Genomic DNA, 19,413 nt, shown 5'->3' on the forward strand with positions numbered 1-19,413 from the left:
TTTCTTAATGCTTAGTTTTCCCTATTTATCATTGATTTTAGTCTTGTTGATAAAAAAAACACGGTAAAGTTATAAGCAAATAAATATCCGACCTTTTTTAGGTATCTCCATATCGGTTAGGAAAAATTGTTTTACGAATGAGTACTAATATGGATTTAAAAGATTTACCTATTGTTGATGTCAGCTTAAAACATGGCGGCATAGAAGTCATCGTTCTTGGACAAGCATGTTTTTTGTAAACAAATAACTTAAATAATATCTAGGAGATTATATATTTTTTACAAATTTTCTGGTTGTAAGTTTAATATAGTTAGTAAAAATCATTACTATAGTTTATATGATTAAAAAAAAAAAGATCTAAGTTTATGATTAAATGTACAAACCATGGAAATTGATTAAAAAGAACTTCGTTAAGCGAAGTTCAACAAACAGCAGCTTTCATCACTTTTTAAGTTCTTGTATCTGATTTACTTACAATCTGTTTTAAACTAAGGGTAATTGTAATTCAATCAGATTGTTCAACTAATTTACACTACTGCTCATAAGTATTCTGGCAACGTTCTTTTTTAAAATTGTCTCCTATGTCTGGAGCTTTAATTTACTTTTTTTTTATCTTAAGTATGTCTGGAGCTTTAATTAATTTACTTTTTTTTTTTTATCTTAAGTATGTCTGGAGCTTTAATTAATTTACTTTTTTTTTATCTTAAGTATTTTTATTGAAGTTTTGGAAACCAATTTTAGTAAGAACTTTAAGGTTTTATATTTATATAAAATCTCATCAAGTTGACCATCTTTATTTTTGATTTTTTTATATGCAATCCTCCTTCAAATTTACAATATATTCTAAAGAAATGAAAAACAAAATAATTCCTAAAAATAAAACTTTAAAAGTTTTTTTTTAGGAGTTTTTTTGATGCACTTTTCAACAGAACTCTTGTAAATTGCTAAATAAGCATAAGGAAAAGACAATTTTATGCAAATACATTTCTTTATTAAAATAATCGAATGAGATGTGTGCAGATAATGTCAACGATGAACATATCTTTAGGTAATCCTACTTAAAAACTCTCTCTTTATATATATGTTATATTTTTGTTATACACGATTTTTTATTTCAGTTTATTTGAAACTTTAGGCGTAATTTTTTTTTTTTAAAAGGTTATATGTATTTAGAAGCCTTCATTAAGCAAAAGGATCATGATTCGCACAAGAAAATGTTTAAAATGTTTAAAAATGTTAAAAATATTTGAAAGGGCGGTTCAGTAAGAGTTCCTTATTTCTGATTTTTTTTTTTTTGCGAGAAAAAATCTACCACTTATTGTCTACTTTTATATATTTATAATATATATTTTTTATATACTATTGATTTATTTCTATATCAGGATTGAAAAATATATATATACATGCATGAAAGCAACGTTAAAATAAATATTTCATCTCATAACTTATCTAAACAATCATAAATATATGTTAAAAACGTGATAATTTACATCTGCTGGACCAAAAAGCTGGAATCAATTTAAATTGTTATATTTTGTTACGGAGAAATCGCTAATAGTATTGCCAATTGCTAATTATTAAATTTTTTGAGATTTAAAAAGCAATCAAAGTGAAGAGCAGAAAACATTTGCCGCTATAAGCTAATCTCAAGAATTTAAGTCAAGCTTATATATATATTAAGGCATTAAATCATTTCTAAGACAAAAGTGCTAAATGTCGTTAAGATCGGAAGGAATATCATCGGAGAAGACATGGGCGTAAGTAGATTTGAGAAACTGAACGTATGTCTGCATGCTTTTGGTTGTACTGTTTGCTTGTTCCAAACGATCGCGCATGTCTTGTAAACGCCCGTTAAATTTACGTTCAGCCTAAAGTTTATAAATGACTTGCAGAAACGTATGATAAAATAAAAGTCTATATAAAAAAAGTATGAAAGCATACAATCACACCTCCTCTTTGGTTCTTTTGAGTAATTCAGTATTTTGAGTGGATCTTACTAATTGAGCTTCAAGGTCCATAATGCGCGCCTGTGCAGATCGTTCCTGTCATAGTATAAATGAAAAAATATTTTAAATGTGCCAAAACAAAATGCCACTGGAAAAATTGCGAGCTGCAAGCACTTTCTATTTCTCTGCATGATGTTAACATACCTTGGCTAATGATTTTTCTTTTTGCATTTCTAACTGTCTTTTGCTGTCACTAAGTGCAACTTCCAATTGTTGGACGAGTCTTTCGTTATTTATTTTGTGTTCTTCTAAAGTTTCCTATAATAAAATTTTTGATAAAAGGAAACTAAAATATTAATGTATTTTCTAGCATAGAAAAAACTGTTGTATGAATATACTTTTTAAAGCATTTTTCTAAAGATTTAGATGTAATACTAACAAAAAGTGAAAATAAACAAAAAACAAACTAAGAGCAAAAATATTTCAACCTGCAGACTTCTTATTGATTCATCTTTACGGCTAATTGACATCAACAATTCATGATGTGATCCATCGGTCTCTTGCATCTTTCTAAAAAATCTCCTAACTATAATAAACAATATAAGATTTGGGCACATAACAAAGTTAAAACATCTACAAATAAGATGTTTACAGCAGCTTTTCGTTTCGTCATTTTTTACCTTTTGAAAATTTGCAACTCTTCTGACAGCACTTTGCATTGCTCATGTTTATTGTTGTATTTGTTTCTAATTCTTTCAAGCTCCTCGGTGTGTGATTCAATCTAAATTTACGAACAAACTGAAATGTATAATTAAAAACTGAAGTATCAAAAAAATTATTCAACTCTAAATTTACATAACCACGGATACTCTAATAATGTTAACCCTTTTGTAACTGCTTGCTTCAAACTTGTAAATGCTTCAAGTTTACAAAAGAAGTGAATTCTTATAATTTTTTTTTTATTTTTAACTTCCATGACAGTTGAAATCTATTTCAAGAGGTTCTAATAATAATTCATTAATATACTATCGATATAAAAAAAAAAGCTCTCCAACATGTTCACTCTGTTCTCCTGGGATTGATGCCAAACCAACAAAAAAGGACTACAAAAATTGTACCCTATCTGTCAAATAAAGATAGTTGTATACTTTCAGCATTGATAGTTTTGATTGGGCTTTTAAAAATTCTTTAATACGTGGCAAAGATCAAATAATTGCCAGTAAAAATATGAATAAAAAAACTCCAGAATCAAGTTAAATTGCTGCTTTTGAAAACAAACTTTTCATCTACTATAACAAGAAAGTTTTTCTACGTTATTCTGGAAGATTCTCAATACATTTGAAAATCATCATTTTCAAATGATTTCAGTCTTTTCTACTAGAAAAATCGCTACATTTTTATCATTCCCATATATGGTGATATTAAGGGTTATAAAAAACAATATTTGGTACAAAATCACTAAGTGAAACCGTGCAGCAAACTCAAAAATTTTTTTCGTTTTAGGAAAACAGTTTAAGGACAAAATAATGACAAAGTGATTAAAAAAAAATGAATAGCTGTTTACCTTTGAGGTTTAAAAATGATACACATTCTCTATAAGCTTAATCACTAAACTGTACAGTTAAAATATTACTGAGTTATCTCCCAGAAATGATGGAACTTGTCAAAAACATCAAAATAGGTTTTTAACATTATATTCATATGTTCCTTACAAGAGACTTTAGAAGTATCATTTGTTTAATTTATCTAAACATGTTAGAAGGAGTTTATCTAACTTTAAAGTTACTTTAAAAGTAAATTCTGTGTAAAAATAAAACCTGTAAGTAAAGCACAAACCTTAAAAGTGAGCTCAGCAATCAATCTTGTTTGCTCAGATAATTTACTTTCAGCTGATACTGCTCTTTCTTGGGCATTTTGCAGTCGAATTTCACTAGCCTAAATAATCAAAAACACATTTTTAATACCATTTTTTATAAATATAAGTTGAAGACATAAACAATACTTCTAAGTTGTTAAATATTTTGTTAAATTAGTAAGAATAGAAAATTGGAAATTAAAAATATGACTGGTAGAAAGTTAAAAATATAGCTGGTAGATAAAAATCTTAAAGATGTTTACTTTTAGCAATTCAGGGTATGATACTATTTCAAGTGTCTTGTTATGCAGAGAATTTCGCATCTAAAAGAAAAGAAAAACAAAGATCTGTACAAACAACTTAAACAATTTTGGTTTGAGAAAGAATCATACAATCTATAAGATTTTATTTTAGTTTCAATTTTTCATCTATAAAGTGCAAGTTAAACAATTTGAACAAGTCTTTACCTCATTAATTTCATTCATCTTTTCATAAAGTTTCTGCTTATTTTCCTGTTCTATTGATTCAATTTTATTTTTTAAAATTCTTATTTCTTCATTTGAACTTTCTAACTGTAATTTATATTCATTTGCAAGTATCTCATACTGGTTCACTGCATCTTGTAACTGCTTTAATTCTGATTCAGCTTGATGAAGCTTTAAAAAGTAGACAAAAAAAAAACACTGATATCCAGTATCATTAATGTAAAATCAAGTCTTATAACTTTAACTATTTAATTAAAAGATAGAACAATATATTTTTAGTGATAAGTATAAACTTGAAGGTTAAGCCTTAACTACAATCACAGTGATTACTTATCACACAGATAATGAAAGTGTCTTAATGATGAGTCAAAGTGCTCCCGATAGTTAACCATTTGACCTTAAAAAATATACCTTTCAAATAATTTTTCATAGAAATTTCTCAGAAATATCTACTTTAGTTTGTCATCAGCAACCAAATTGGAAAAAAAGTTTGTACATAAAATTGAAAGGGAACTTAAAAGGTTTAAAGAGGAGAACCTTTTTGCTGCCTGACTTTTCAGCTATTTTTATTCTCCCTTCAAGATCTCTTAATCCACTCTAAAATATAAAATACAATTATATTTTTAAAAATGCCCTAATTTTTCTCATTATAACTTAAATCAATTTGAAGAAATTTTCTTTAAGAAAACTGTATACAATACTTGAATTGTCACTCAAAGAACAAGAACAACAACAACAACAACAACAACAACAACAATAGGTTTTTTACATAAACATTGATTTTACTTAATATTTATTTTCAAATTATAAGGCTTTTTAAATGCATAATACATACTTTTAAGGTTTCATTTTCAGCTTTCATTGATTTCAATTTAGATATTTTTGAATGTAACTTTTTTAGTACATAAGCAGGTCCGGAATGAATGGATTTTGAAGAAAATTCCATTATATTACCTATTTCTATGATATTTTTCCTATACAATTGTACTTCATCATGAAGATTGTTTCTCTCATTTTTCAATTCACTATTTATCTCAGTAAGTTGTTGTAGTGTTGCTTTCGCTGTTTCTAGCTCTGAAACTGCACTTACTATATCTTCTTGCAGATGTTTGTTTATATCCTCCTGCTTCTGCACTCGATCACGTTGCAAACGTATAGCTTTTTTTAATGCTTCTTTATCCTTTAAAGCTTTATCCCGAGTGGCAGCAAGAAGCCCTTGGTAATGCTCCAACTCAAGAAGGTTTGCATTATATTGATCCTCAAGTTTTTTGAGTTGAGCAGTCAGAATACTGTTTTCTGATTCTTTGGTACGAAGAGAGTTCTGCAAATGAGATCTGGTTGTTTCCATGGTCTTTTGTAAATCATTGAATGCAAAAGCATGATGCTGAAAAAATAACAGTTATTATGTTTTTCTGGGCAAAATCAACTTTTAAAAATAACTGGGAATTTCTTCCAGATTTCCAAAAAATATTTTAAAAAAACTTTTAGAGAAAATACTGAAAATTACTTAAAAAAAACAACTGATTTGTAATCAAAAAACACATCTACTGATCAAAAAAATAAAGAATAAGAAATAAAGTTTGGAGTCATTCCATCATAAAAAAATTATTTAAATAAAATCATATTTCATCATATTGAAGTAATTAGAGTAATCATCTGTAAAAACATTTAAATAAATGATGTCCTTTATTTAAATGATGTTACTGATGATGACTCTAATTACTTTAATATGATGAAGTATGATTTTAATAAGTTCAATTCCACATTTAAAAGGTTTAGTAAATTATTGACTTTTATAAAGCCAAATACATAAGAACTTTTGAAATAATAATAAATCTATTATACAACAACAAACTTTATCAGCTTTAATTTGTGACAGTAAAGAATCAATTTGTTGATCTTGTTCCAGAAGGTGAGCAGACTGATCCTAAATATAGAGTCAAGCACTTAAAATATTATAATTTCAAGTTTTAAATTACACACATTAAAATTAAAAAGTAAACTGAAACTGCATTGTTGAAAAAATTTCAGATTCAGAATATAAAGAAATGAGTGAAAAGCTGCTATGACTGCATTTTTAAGCTTTTAATTTTGAACTAATTTTCCTGACCATAAAGCACATCAAATTAGATATTAAAATTGAATTTTTTTTATTCAATTTTGAATCAGTCTAATACACATATATAAAAATCATTTACATTAGATAAACCGGAAAGTAATTCCATTTCTGCACATGTAATGTAAATATGCTCAAATGATTGCTATAAATTTACATGAGCCTTACATTATATATCTCACTGATTGAGCATGAGGTATAATTGATAATATATACAGTGCTGGAAATATCCTAAAGGCTTCCCTAAAACTACTTCTCTTTAACTATAGACAGTCTTATTTTTTCAGTACTTTAACAGATTCACTACATTACAAGCTTTTTAAAGTAACTTAAATAAAAATACTCATTACTTTAAGGTCTTAAAACACAGTTGTGGTATTTTAGCATCTATAAATAATTCTCAGCACCTAATCAATGTGTGTGCAAGCAGCACATATTGATTAGGTGCTGGTGTGGATTTATTTTAATGCAATTAACTGCTTTTAACTATTGGTGAACATTTAAAGCCATTAATCATTTTAGTTCTGGGCAGCAACAACAAACATTTTTTAAACCATTTTTGCTCTAAGATTCTAACTCCTTTATTAAGGCATACACATCATAACTATATTTTTCAATTTCTGAAAAATCTACAATTGTTTGAAATGGTACATTTATTTACTTATAATTTATCAGCTCATTGTGTACTTCAACCCATACCAAAGACATTTTATGGTTAAAGGGACCCTTTCTTTACTTGTAAAATTTTTCTTTACTTGTAAATGTTAATTCAATAAGTAAATCTTAAATACTTTTATTTACAATTTTAGGTGAAATAGCCAGCCAAATACCAAAACAATGGCTTTGTATGCTTATGAGCTTCACAAGGGTAGTAACACAACAGTTGATACCAAAAGCGTTTGTGATGTTTATCCAAGTGCTTTAAACATTTCTTAATAGCAAAAGGGTTTTCTATGTTCAGATCTGTTTATTTTGATTTTTCTGACTCATATTGATCAGGAAGACCAACAACTTTAGTCAATGATGTGCTCAGGTAGATAAAGGAGCAAACCTGTGTCAGACAATAGAAGAACTGTCAAACACTCTTAACCAACTTTGGTTGACCATCCAAGAACATTTGCAGCAGATTGGTAAAGTATGCAGAGCAGGTGTTTGAGTCCTGCATACTGGTAACTGATCCACTGCATGCAACTTATTGCTTCAAAGCCACAATACAGAAGTACTTTTTGATTGCTTGATTACTGGAGATGAAAAGGGTTCCTCTATGATAATCCAAAATACAAAAGATTGTGGCATTTGGATATCATCCAAATTTTTAAACTTTTTGTCACATAGAAAGTGTTGTATTGATTAGAATGACTCATGCTGAAGTACTGCTAACTTAAATTTACATCGCAAAAGAGTACTTTTATGTGTTTGGTATGTGCAGAATTATTCATTTTGAAGTGCTGAATAATGGACAAACTGCAAATGCAGATCTTTACTGTGAACAACTGGATTGTGTAAATCAATCTTTAATTGAAAAGTGTCCAGTGATTGTCTACAGAAAAGGCATTATTTTGCAACACGATAACACAAGACCACAGTGCACAAGAACAACTCATAAAAAAATTAATGAGTTGGTGTGGGAGGTACTAACTCACCCACCATACTTCCCCAACATTGTACCATTGGATTTCCATTTATATTCCGATCGCTACAACGCTTTCTATTTGACAAAAATTTTGAAAATTACATCATTGATTAAAAATAAAAACAGCTTAAAAATTTATTTGTTTGAATTTAATGTAGAAAAAGGACATTACTTAATATTATATCCCCTTAATATTACACACATAAAATATTACACACATGTAATATACACATTCATATGCACACATATAGATTGTCAGTGAAACAAAAAAAATACTTGTATTTTAGCTTCTGCTTCGACCAGTTTCCTCATGAGAATTTCACACTTGTCAACATTTTCCTGGTCTTCATCCTGAAAAATAAAGCTGTGTATTTTTTTGCTCTGATTACTTCTTAAATGTGTATTTTTCAAATATACATTGAAATTGTAAATTGACTATGAGTGATAAATCTTAGATTTAAGCATGTCAGTGAAAAATTTTCAACTACAATAATAACCAATAAATGTATATAGAAAAATTATGCTAGGATAAAATTTAAATTATAGCATAACTAATGCTTTACCATTCTTCTTTGAGCTTGCTTTAGTAGATTTCTCAAAGACTGATTACTTTCTTCAAGCTCTGCCAACTTCTCTAAAAGAGCATTTCGTTGCTGAGTTAATGCATGATAATCAGTTGTTGTGTTTTTTTGATCCTTAAAAAAAAAAAACAAAAAAAAAAGATAAGATTAGCTGTTTCTATTTTTTTCTATCTAAAATTTAAAATATAAAAGTATCTTTTTATATTTTTAATTTTAGAAAAAATAAAAACAGCTTATCTTGAACTAAATAATTTCTTTCTGCTAAACAAATTTCCAAAAAAACATTTTTTATGTCTTGGTGTAAACTGATTTTTAATGATACCATATATCTATTAAGTGTTAAACTTTTAAAAGAACAATAAATAGCAATGGTAAAAATATTGTACAATGTTTTAGTTCAACAAAATAGTGGGATTTTAATGAGGTTTTTGGAGTGCTTGTAGATTTTGCAATTACTTTTTAATATATTATCAAACAACAATTTATATTACATAGCAATACATATTTTATAACAAAAGAATTTTAAATTTGATTATTAATCAAAAGCCATTGCTTTACATTTTTTTAAATGTCAAATAAAAAATAAATATTTAAACAAATATTCTTAAACATAAAAAAATACATAAAAATTCTGCTATTATGTAATCAAAAATAAAAATAACTAAAAAAGGAACCTTTTTAAGTCTCTTGCAAGTATCACGCCATTTTGAAGCCTCTAAAGCTGCTTCTTGACCTTCATTTTCAACTTGCATTAGCCGTTTTAATAAACCTTTTTTTTCCTCATTTAATAAATTTGCCTCATTCCTAAGTAGAGAAAATTTCTAAGCATAGAAAATTCCTCAGGGGATAAAAATTTCTTTTCTAAGGAGAGAAAAATGGTTTAAAAAATATTTTATTATCACAATTCATTGAAGTGTGATACACATTTGGAAATTAATTTGCACTATGAGAGATTGTTATGCCTAGCAACCAGAATGATCCATCATAATTCTTTTAATATAATAACCTTAACACTGGTAAGGTTATTGCATTAAAAGAATTAACAATTAATCATTCCATATTGCATCAAGTTATCATTTTAAAAAATCACCAGTATAAATAGGTTTTTGATGGTAATTTTTTATTTTTATGTGCAACTAAGTTATGATTGGCATTTAAAAACTTGAGTATACAATTATGAGCAATTCAAAAGTTACTCGCATTTGAAATTTTACTCCATAATTTTGAATGAAAGCACATCAACATTATCAGATGAAGGAGTTTTATAAAAACTTTCAGAATTTTTATCTTTTTTTGAGCAGGTAATTCAAAAATGTTACTTAGAAGGATAAATTTTCATATCAGCTTTTGCAATATAGTCAGATGAATACAGGTAAATATGGGTTTTATGAAATACAAACATTTTTTGTATTCTTGCAAACGATATGAAATTTAGCAGGCAAATTTTGTTTAGTCTGAAAAATATACAAATCTATTTATTTAAAGTTTTTAGACATAAATTAAAAATTATAATCTATGATTGGAAAACATTTTTAGCATTCTTGATATTGATTAATAAAATAGTGAGATTTTAGTTTGTACAAAGAAATTTACAGATGCTATTTTAACAAAACTAGTTTTAGTTTGTTAATTTGTGAAATAAAAATAGAGCCTGTGTCCCATGTCAGGTCTGAAATACCTGTTCTTTCTCTAGTTTATAAATTAAAGAATCATTATGAAGATCTTAAAGATTTAGCGATTTAGACCTCACCGAATTATTGAGATCTTCATAATGATTTTAAATATTCTAAAAAACTACTACCAGTTAAAGGAAAAAACTTACTAGCCCACATACCTTTTTTCATGGTTTTTACACTACCTCATTTATTTCTTTTTTTTAATCAAAAAAGGTAACTTAGTTTACTTCAGTGATATTCTTTAACTCTATGCTTTGTAGTCAATATTGAACCTTTCAATATTGACTAGAATGTGATCAAAAATTCAGAGCTGCTCCTGACTTAACAGAGAGACATTCTGTTAAAGTGAACTATTTTTTGTTAAATAAAAATGCAGATTCTGACTAAATTTATAAAGCCCTTAGTTGGATTTTGTAATGATTCAGTTTGATTTAAAAATACTTTTCTTTGAATAGGATAATCAAGATAGAAACCATCTTTATACTGAAGCAGATTGACTACTCAGAAAATCATTACAATCTTAGATTAGAAATCTTCAAAGATAGTTTAGTAGATCAAAAAAAAAGTTTACTTCCCCCAACTTTGCATCAAACTAAAGCTGATTTGAAGTTACTATCTTTTGTACTTCATTGTACTGGAAATCACCAGTTACAATCAATTTAAGGAATATTTAGTTCCATTTGCCTGTTTTAATCTCTGCAATGTTCTAAACCAGCAATCTTATTTAAGGTTTTTGCTTTTTTCATTTAGATTGGCTTGTATTCAAAACTAATAAACTGTTCACAACTTTCAAATTCAAATAAACTTTGAAACTCTTAGTTACTCATACAAAATTTTATCATTAATCATAACATATATATAACCATTGAATTTACACTTTGGAAACATCAATATCACATCAAATCATGTCACAAAAATATTTGTGACATGACTTTATTATCTGATGGGATTTAATAGTTTTTTATGCTAACTCTATTTGATTTCTAAAAAAGAAAGCACATTGTAAAAATTTAATATTTATTTTAAATATTATTATAAGAATTTACTTTGATAGCTCAACTTCTTTGCTTAGAAGCTCAAGTGATCGACGAGCTTTTGAAAAATCCCGAGCAGTTGAATTTAAATCTTTTTTGTATGCCTAAAAAAATTAGTATGCCTAACTAAATTATTCTTTTTAATATGTTAAACTTTTGTCTTAAATAAACACTTTAAATTTTTGATTGAACAAATTTTAACAATTTACTTTTATTTCTTCTTCTTGATCTTCAATTAATCTTCGAGAGGCATTTAACTGCTCTCCAGTTTTCATGTCATGTTCCAATGATACCTGTAGGAAAGCAGAACAAAAAACCTTTTAAGTAATTAAGATTTTACTTGTAAATTTGAATGGATTTTAGTTGTGACTCATGATGCTCATAACCATAAAACTTAACTAAAACACAACTTCTTGTAAATAATTGAAAAATTTATTTCAAAAACCCCCTTAAAATAGCTTTTTTCAGGAGATAAAATTTTAGAAGATAGGAGACAGAAAAAACTCCTTTAAGCTTAGAAGCAAATATCTTGCTTTTTTTATGAAATAAATGTCTGTATTTCCCAATTATAATTTCCCATATAATCAATCATTTTAGTTACCAATAAGATAACATTTTATACAAAATAAGTTAAAAAATAAATAAGTTTAGAAATAACTTTTAGGTAAGAGGTATTATTTTTTATGGGAATTTGGGCTTCAGCTTATGTTACTTCTTGATCATTTTTGGAATGCATCTATGTATCTACATGCTATGTAGTTGAATACTGTGGCAGTATTTTGTTATTTTCTGTTGTTATCAAAGAAAAGTTACAGTTAATGAAATTCTTTTTGGGGCAATTTTGTAGCATTCCAAAGCCTGAATAAAATTTGAAATTATTGATTTTTTCATTAAAAAGCCAAAATGGTTTTGCTAATTAAATTTAATATTCAGAGTAATAACTCTGAATATTAATTTAAAATTAGCAAAACTATTTTTAAAAGTTATATATATAATACTATTTACAATTTTAACATTTTATACATAAAAGTGAAGAAAATAAACGTACATCTGCAAGTAATCGATTAATTCTCATGTCATACTGATGTTTAGATTCAATTTCTTCCTAAATTTAAAAAGAGAAATACAAAATAAAAAAAGGTATATAAAATGTTATAAACATTAAATCTATTTAAAAAATTCTTGGAATTATCACAATTTCATCTTTATCAAAAAAAAAAAAAAAAAGTTTATACTCAAAATATAAACATTATACAAGGTTTATGTTAAGCATATTTTTGATATTTCAAAATAAAATAAAAAAGGTTATTATAAAACATTCTTTAAAAAAATTACAAAAAGAAAATAAACCTCAGAATCTGACAGATCATGAATAACCATTGTGTGTGATTTGTTTTTTGAAGGAGGTGGAACTATTTCTAAACGGTGTGAGTTACTCTAAAATACAAATTGCCAAGTTGAAACAATGTTAAACTTTAACATCCTTTGAACTCATTATCTTATTTCAAGAGGCTATGCATGTTTGTTTCTTTCTCTTTATATTACAATTAATTTACTTCCTTTAGAAAAATATAAAAAATAATAACCTCCCATGCCAGTGATCTTCCAGGACTACATTTTCCAGGCGGTGGAATAAAAGGGACTTTTTTTGCAGCTTTAGGATTTTTCTGAAATTCATTTTAAATAAAACATCCCCATAAATGATCAATTATCAACTTTATTACAACAAATTTTATCACAAAATTACAATCAACTTACATAAATCTTACTACTGATTTAATAAATTTACTTGAATGTTAAGGATTTTCATGATGTCATCACAAAAAAGTTGGTAATTACAAAAATACTTGGTAATTACAAAAATAGTGTCAAGTTATTCCTTATATTTGATGTCTTTGAACTATTGGATTCTATAACAGCCCTGATTGCCTTATTCAAGTTCCTCTATTCTCTTCTTTTCTTTTGCAGACAATGGTACAAAAGAAAAGGAAGAGTAGAAGGTTAAATATTCTGGCAAGTGACCATTATGCGTAAATGCAGAACCTTTATAAGCTGATTTTAAACTGTTAAATGATTTTTCCCATATCAGTATATTTAATGTAATAACATGGAGAACTATAACTAATGTTCTGCTCAGAGGACTCTTAAGATATTCAAAGGATATCTCAAACTTATAAGAGTATTCTTTAAATGATCAGTAAATGGCTGCTATACTTAACAATGTCCTAAGTATTTTAAATTGTAACCTGCTTGAGAAATCCATCTGCCATCATGTTTCTTTTTTCTATCTACCAAAAACCTTTATTTCATTGTTAAAAGGCAACTACATCTTAGTCAACAAAAAGATGATTCCTTTTAGTAATATTTTTGCTAATATGGTTTTTGTGTACAATACCTAACAACAATAACAACAAAAAAATTATGCATACTTAGAACTGGATGTAGATATTCAAACTCATGAACCAAATAATTTCAGACACTTGCAATTAATTAAATTATAAACAGAGCACTATTGTAACAACATTGTAATCATTAAAAATTAAATGTGTAATGAATTAAATATTGCGCATAGTTATCCTATGTGTAGTATGTATTTTTGACTAAAAACATAAAGAGCAATAGGATAATTTAACCATTATCAGAAAAAGTTAATTTGTTTTTTTAACTATTAAAATTTTCATATCATAAAATTATGCAATAAATTTAATGTAGGTTCTATTAACAATAAGCTTTAAAAGAAATGAGAAAACTAAAACTTACTTTTTGTCTGAGGTTGGAACGCTCTTTTAAACACTCCTGTAAAAAGATTTGAGAGTTTGAAAAAGATTTTATTGCATTTTTCATGTTTATATAAAACAGACTTTTTCCAAAAAAATTTCAAAGAAAAAGTGGAATAAAATTTAAAAAAATTAGCTAGTAAAAATTTATTCAGAATAGAAATAATTGCTGTTAACTTCTACTACCTCTGCATGACCTGGCACTATATTGCTTGCAATGACTGTTTTCTTTTTGGATTTACTGGAAGCATTTTTGACATTCATGGACATCTTTGCATTTTTCTCTTTATATTTATTTTTAAACTAAAATTCTAAGCTAAAACAGAAGTATAAACAGCTCAGAGGAAAAAGAAAAAGAAAAAGAGAAAACATAAAAGCCACAAATTTGATTTTTAAAGTTAAACCCCCAAATCAACCAATATAGTTTGCAGTGAACCAAGTTTTAAGCAATAAACTTGTCTAGAAAAAAAGATTTCAATAAAAAAATGGATATTATGTACTTCATTTTATTAATAATTGTTTTTATTGTTATTAAAATTAAAATTTATCTCATTCAAGAGCAAAAGTATTTTAGAATATGATCCTTACACTTTGATTTAATAAATGGTATATAAAAATTATTATCATTGATGACACCTTTGAAACTTTTTCTTGAAAACTTCAGGCTTTGGATATCTATATCTATATCTAAATCTATCTATCTATCTATATATATATATATATATATATATATATATATATATATATATATATATATATATATATATATATATATATATATATATATATATATATATATATATATATATATATATATATACATGTTATTTAAGTAATAATACATGTTATTTAAATTTGGTATACAAATGTGTAGATCCAAGGTTCGGCTGGTAACAGTAATATTTTAATTTAAATACGCCCGCCTTTTTTATTGATGAGAAAGCGGACTGGCTCAACTGTTTAAACGGATTATTTATGCAGACGGTTGAAGGAATCGCTTTTGAAGGAGATAATTTAAGGCTATTTGCAGAATTAGCAATTCCATCATCGTTTATTAAAAGTAGGTACTACTTCTGATGATTTTATCACCTCTTGTGAAGCACATTAGTTATACACATATAAAGGATTTAGTGAATGTAAAAGCTGTTTTGTTTTAAAAAATTTGGCATAACAGGAAATATAGGTGAAGTTCGTTGACATTCTTTATCGCGGTAAAGTTTTTCTGGAAGTATGTAGTAGGAAGTATGTTAAAAGCTGGCCTAAATACTTAAGTGATATATATTGCGCAATTATTATCGAACTTAAAACTATAAATTTTAGCTAGTTTCACTGACTATATAATTATAACGACACATCAGGGCCATAAAAAGTATCAACAAAGCAGTCAGAGCCCAATTTAATCTTAAAACATCAAACAAGAAGAAATAAGTGGTAAATAGTAATTGGTTTTAAATTCAAAAACTACATTATGTGTGCGTGTGCGTGTGCGTGTGCGTGTGCGTGTGCGTGTGTGTGTGTGTGTGTGTGTGCAGTGGCGTACCTAGGGTAAATAGCGCCTGGGGCAAACACCGATCTCGCGCCCCTCCTCCCCCACATAAAGTGCTTAATTACAACTTTTTAATAAACGATGACACAAATTTTTAATAAAACTTTATTATTCATTATAAATAAACAATTTGTTTATGTAACATACATTACAAATTTATTTTTCTAGCTTTAATTGCTGCAAATTTCTTAATAACATTGTCAAAATCAATTTCTTCGGTAATTTCTCGCTCTATGCTTAGTAAAGCGAGATCACAGAGACGGCTTTAGCCCATCGAAGCTCTCAAGTAAGAGTTAATCAGTTTAAGTTTACTGAATGATCTTTCACAACTAGCTACAGACACAGCTATTGTTAGTAATATTTGCAATGTTATACGCATATTAGGGAAAACGTTTTCGTTTTCAACTAAAATTTAACTAAATTCAACTAAAAGCATAAGTAGTTGTTTGGGACTTGATATTTTTTCCTTACGGCTAGTAAGCAGCATTCTACAGTCCAAATTTCTTCGTATAGCTCTCGTCCATCCACATCAGAACTGTAGACTTCGCCAAAGTTTTTACATTGATCTTTTAAGTGATTGATTTCCCTATTGAAGCACAACCCTTCCACATCAAGAAGAAATCAAAATTTTTCATCAATTTCCATTAATAGAACGCTTCTTGTTTTCAATTCATTGAAAAGACGATCGACAGTCTCTTTTATTACCCTTTCCATTTCTTCTTTTGCTGTTAACCCAACATTTCTAGACACTTTGCCATCCATTCTTTTTTTCTTCTTTGACGTCTTTCAAATTCAACACCCCATTCGTTGCAAATTGAACTTCTTCCTTTATTGAGTCATTAACTAAGACTTCTCTCTAACTTTGGAAATAATCTTGGAGCGATTTCAAATCTCAAGCTGCATTATGAAAGTTCATTTTAGGGTCCTGCAACCTCTTTTGACCACGGTCAATTCGGCCGAGAATCTTGTTCCAAAATCCTAGCAAAGTGAGAAAGTCATACGTTAAAATTCTATTATAAAGCTGCTTTGCATCGCATTTCGTTTCATTTGACGCGCTTTCTTCTACAATTGCGTACAGGTTTTACTGATTCTTTTTTAGCGCTCCACCTGATATCGTAATCGGACTTCAAAGTAATAGGCACAGCATCTTTAAGTTTTTGCCATCGTTGCGTTGATCTTGAGAAAAAAACGTAAAGCGCATCGATGGTTCTAAAAAAAGTAACCATCATTACTTCTTTAGCCGCATCTACGCCTACCAAATTAAGACTATGATTATCACAATCGACAAATATGGCAAGGTTGTTTTTTTCCTTTTTTATTTGATGCACACCACTCTTGTGGCCAGCCATAATAGCAGCTTTGTCATAGCATTGTGACCTGCAGTTTTCTACATTCATACCGTCTTTTTCTAATTGCTCAAATATTGTTTGGGCTAAGCTAGCTGTATCCTTATCGCTGAGTTGGATAAAGCCAAGGAAAGATTCTTTTATATATACTGTTTTTTTCCAACAACCATGCCTCTTTTGCACCTCTTTTAGCTTGGCGCCCATGGCACGTGCCCTGCCTGCCCTACCCTAGATACGCCACTGTGTGTGTGTGTGTGTGTGTGTGTGTGTGTGTGTGTGTGTGTGTGTGTGTGTGTGTGTGTGTGTGTGTGTGTGTGAGTAAAACTTCGTTGTAATCTATAAATATCGGCAACCTATAGAAAATTTTATATTTTTGTATATATCACTGTAATTGTACTCTTCCCTTTTAAAATTATTTTAATGGTTTAAAACCTCATCTATTTAATCAAGAGGGTTATCAAGAAAGTAAAATTAATTCTTAGAAAGGAAACATGAATAAAGATTAGCTACCTTTTAAATGATGGATCTCGCACAATAAAACTTTTCGATTTGGTTTCGTTTTGACTCTCACGAAAACTTTTTTTCGCATTAAAAAACATAAAACATAAAAATGGGTTTTTTTTCTATCGCTTGTAACTGTTTGCACAGAACAAAATATAAACCTATTTTTCTAGTTCAACTGTAAAAAGATATTCATCCTTTTTTTCTCCGTTCAGGTTTAAATGATATTTATCATGCTTCTGTTCAAGCCATAGATCAGCCATTAAGCATTTTTTTTTCAGGTTTGTTAAAGAAAGTTGCAAATTTTTATTGGAAAACTCAAACATCAAAATGCTGAAAAATTACTTATGGAGGACGCCACTAAAAAACTTACTTATGGAGGACGCCACTAGAAAACTTACTTATGGAGGACGCCACTTGAAAAAACATATTCTTACTAATAAGAAAAAAAATAAGACAACTTTAGGAAAAAGCCACAGTCTGCTAATAACAAAAATTTATATCTTATCGCAAAAAATATATATAACTTATATTGATGTGAATCATCAAGAAATATTCTAAAAACGTGGATGAAAATGTGCTAGACAAGTTGAAAAATGAAAAAATATTTACGAGGGTTTTTTTGTGTGCTTTATGTTTTATGAATTTGAACTCGTTTCTTTTTAAATTTTGATGGATTTTTGTTAATTTACAAAATGCGTTTAATGTTACTGGTAAATATGAAAGAAGTTAAAGAAGACTGGTAAATATGAATAAGTTAAGTATTGGTATGAATGTTAAGAAAAAGTGTTCGCTGAATTAATTTGAAAGAAACCGAAAAACAGGTTTAAATTTAACTTATGCAAATGTAATGCACAATTAAACTACTTGTTTCTTAAGCTTTAACAATTTATTCATTTAATAATTGAACTTAAAAACATATATTTTCAAAAGCAAATAGCTTTTAAATGAAGGTTTAGAGATTGTTAATGAAAAGTCCTAAAGTTTTCTTTATCACGAAAAGAAGACTTGCAAGAAAAAAACTTATGAAAAGTAAGACTTTGTAAAAAAACTTATGAAAAGTTCAGAATGTATTTGGATATACAAAAAGAAAGAGAATCGATGAATGAAATCCTATTTAAAAAATCTGATTATATTTGAGCCTAGAGTTTTGTTATAAGAAAGCAGATGCCAGCAAATTAGGGATTCATGCATTTTAAATGTGATATAAAAGCTTTTTTAGGAGAGTCAGAGTTCAAATACTCTGGTCCAGCGAAAAGAACACTATTGGCACTTAAGCATAAAGAAAAACTGGCAGGTTATATGATTTTGTTGGCTGAGTAGAGCTAGGTTTTCAGTAAAGGTGATAAACTTAATACAAGATTTTGTAAAAGCAAATGATATTAAAACGCCCTTTGCAGGTTATCAACCTTGTAGTGCATGGATATGCGGCTTCCTGTAGCGCCATCCAATAGTAGCCCCCAAAAAACGGAACCTTTAGCAATTCAAGAAGCAAGGCTGAAAATGCTAAGATCATTAAGAAATGGTTTGATTTTGATAAGACTTTAGAAGATGCAAAAGTTATTGTGCTCCCCGGTCAGATATTAAAATGTTCCTTCATTGTGGAGTAAGATTTCAGGGGAACTAGCATTTTCCCTCTTATTCTTTGGATAATTTAGACAACTTTATCAAATTTTTATAGCAACTACACAAGTACACTGATTGCTCACTAGTCTTCTAACAACATCATGCTCAATGCATGTCTCTAAGAAGTCCAGTGATTGCAAACCTTCTATCTCAGATCACTGCAATATAAAACAAAGTCATTATCATCTGCTTCATCATCAGCATTATTGTCTACATTATCTTCAGGAGCCTTCAATCAGTAACTTTTTCTTTAAACATTAGAGTCCGATGTTGAATAAACTTTTGGGCGTA

At 28.1% G+C, this 19,413-nt stretch overlaps 2 protein-coding genes across 6 annotated transcripts in view; one reads left to right on the top strand and one right to left on the bottom strand.

Moving 5' to 3' along the window:
* LOC145180930 (uncharacterized) overlaps positions 1 to 285 on the top strand; it is a 37,067-nt gene extending 36,782 nt beyond the window's left edge. For all 4 annotated transcript variants that reach the window (XM_090100159.1, XM_090100160.1, XM_090100161.1 and 1 more), the window contains one exon: positions 102 to 285. In XM_090100159.1, the coding sequence (XP_089956285.1) occupies positions 102 to 239 (138 nt within the window). In that variant the 3' untranslated portion in view covers positions 240 to 285. The remainder of the gene's footprint in view (positions 1 to 101) is intronic.
* A 1,063-nt stretch (positions 286 to 1,348) lies between these two features.
* LOC145180929 (outer dense fiber protein 2-like) lies at positions 1,349 to 14,426 on the bottom strand. 2 transcript variants are annotated; one of them, XM_090100400.1, is made up of 21 exons: positions 14,290 to 14,426; positions 14,087 to 14,122; positions 12,913 to 12,993; positions 12,677 to 12,763; positions 12,375 to 12,431; positions 11,536 to 11,619; positions 11,339 to 11,430; positions 9,291 to 9,420; positions 8,599 to 8,730; positions 8,312 to 8,386; positions 6,142 to 6,213; positions 5,377 to 5,670; positions 4,824 to 4,883; positions 4,269 to 4,457; positions 4,065 to 4,124; positions 3,783 to 3,881; positions 2,627 to 2,727; positions 2,435 to 2,516; positions 2,151 to 2,264; positions 1,950 to 2,042; positions 1,349 to 1,868 (listed from the first exon to the last, which is right to left on the bottom strand). In XM_090100400.1, the coding sequence occupies exons 1-21, from the start codon at positions 14,371 to 14,373 to the stop codon at positions 1,710 to 1,712; spliced, it is 2,181 nt and encodes a 726-aa protein (XP_089956526.1). In that variant the 5' UTR covers positions 14,374 to 14,426; the 3' UTR covers positions 1,349 to 1,709. The 2 variants fall into 2 exon arrangements, with proteins under 2 accessions (XP_089956526.1, XP_089956525.1); XM_090100399.1 differs by having other exon boundaries at positions 5,122 to 5,670.
* Positions 14,427 to 19,413: the final 4,987 nt, after the last annotated feature.

This window comes from Hydra viridissima, unplaced genomic scaffold (genome assembly GCF_058129835.1).
Source record: "Hydra viridissima isolate aposymbiotic clone 2 unplaced genomic scaffold, HvirCarnegie_v1 scaffold_10, whole genome shotgun sequence".
Classification (NCBI taxonomy): domain Eukaryota; kingdom Metazoa; phylum Cnidaria; class Hydrozoa; order Anthoathecata; family Hydridae; genus Hydra; species Hydra viridissima.

What these genes read in the sequence shown, in the direction of transcription:
- LOC145180929 (XM_090100399.1), bottom strand. Translation starts at nt 14,373, where the DNA reads ATGTCCATGAATGTCAAAAATGCTTCCAGTAAATCCAAAAAGAAAACA. An exon ending in CACAAATTAAAGCTGATAAA is followed by an intron (nt 5,671 to 6,141) that starts GTTTGTTGTTGT and finishes TTATTTTTTCAG; the next exon opens with CATCATGCTTTTGCATTCAA. An exon ending in AATCAATAAGAAGTCTGCAG is followed by an intron (nt 2,265 to 2,434) that starts GTTGAAATATTT and finishes ATTTTATTATAG; the next exon opens with GAAACTTTAGAAGAACACAA.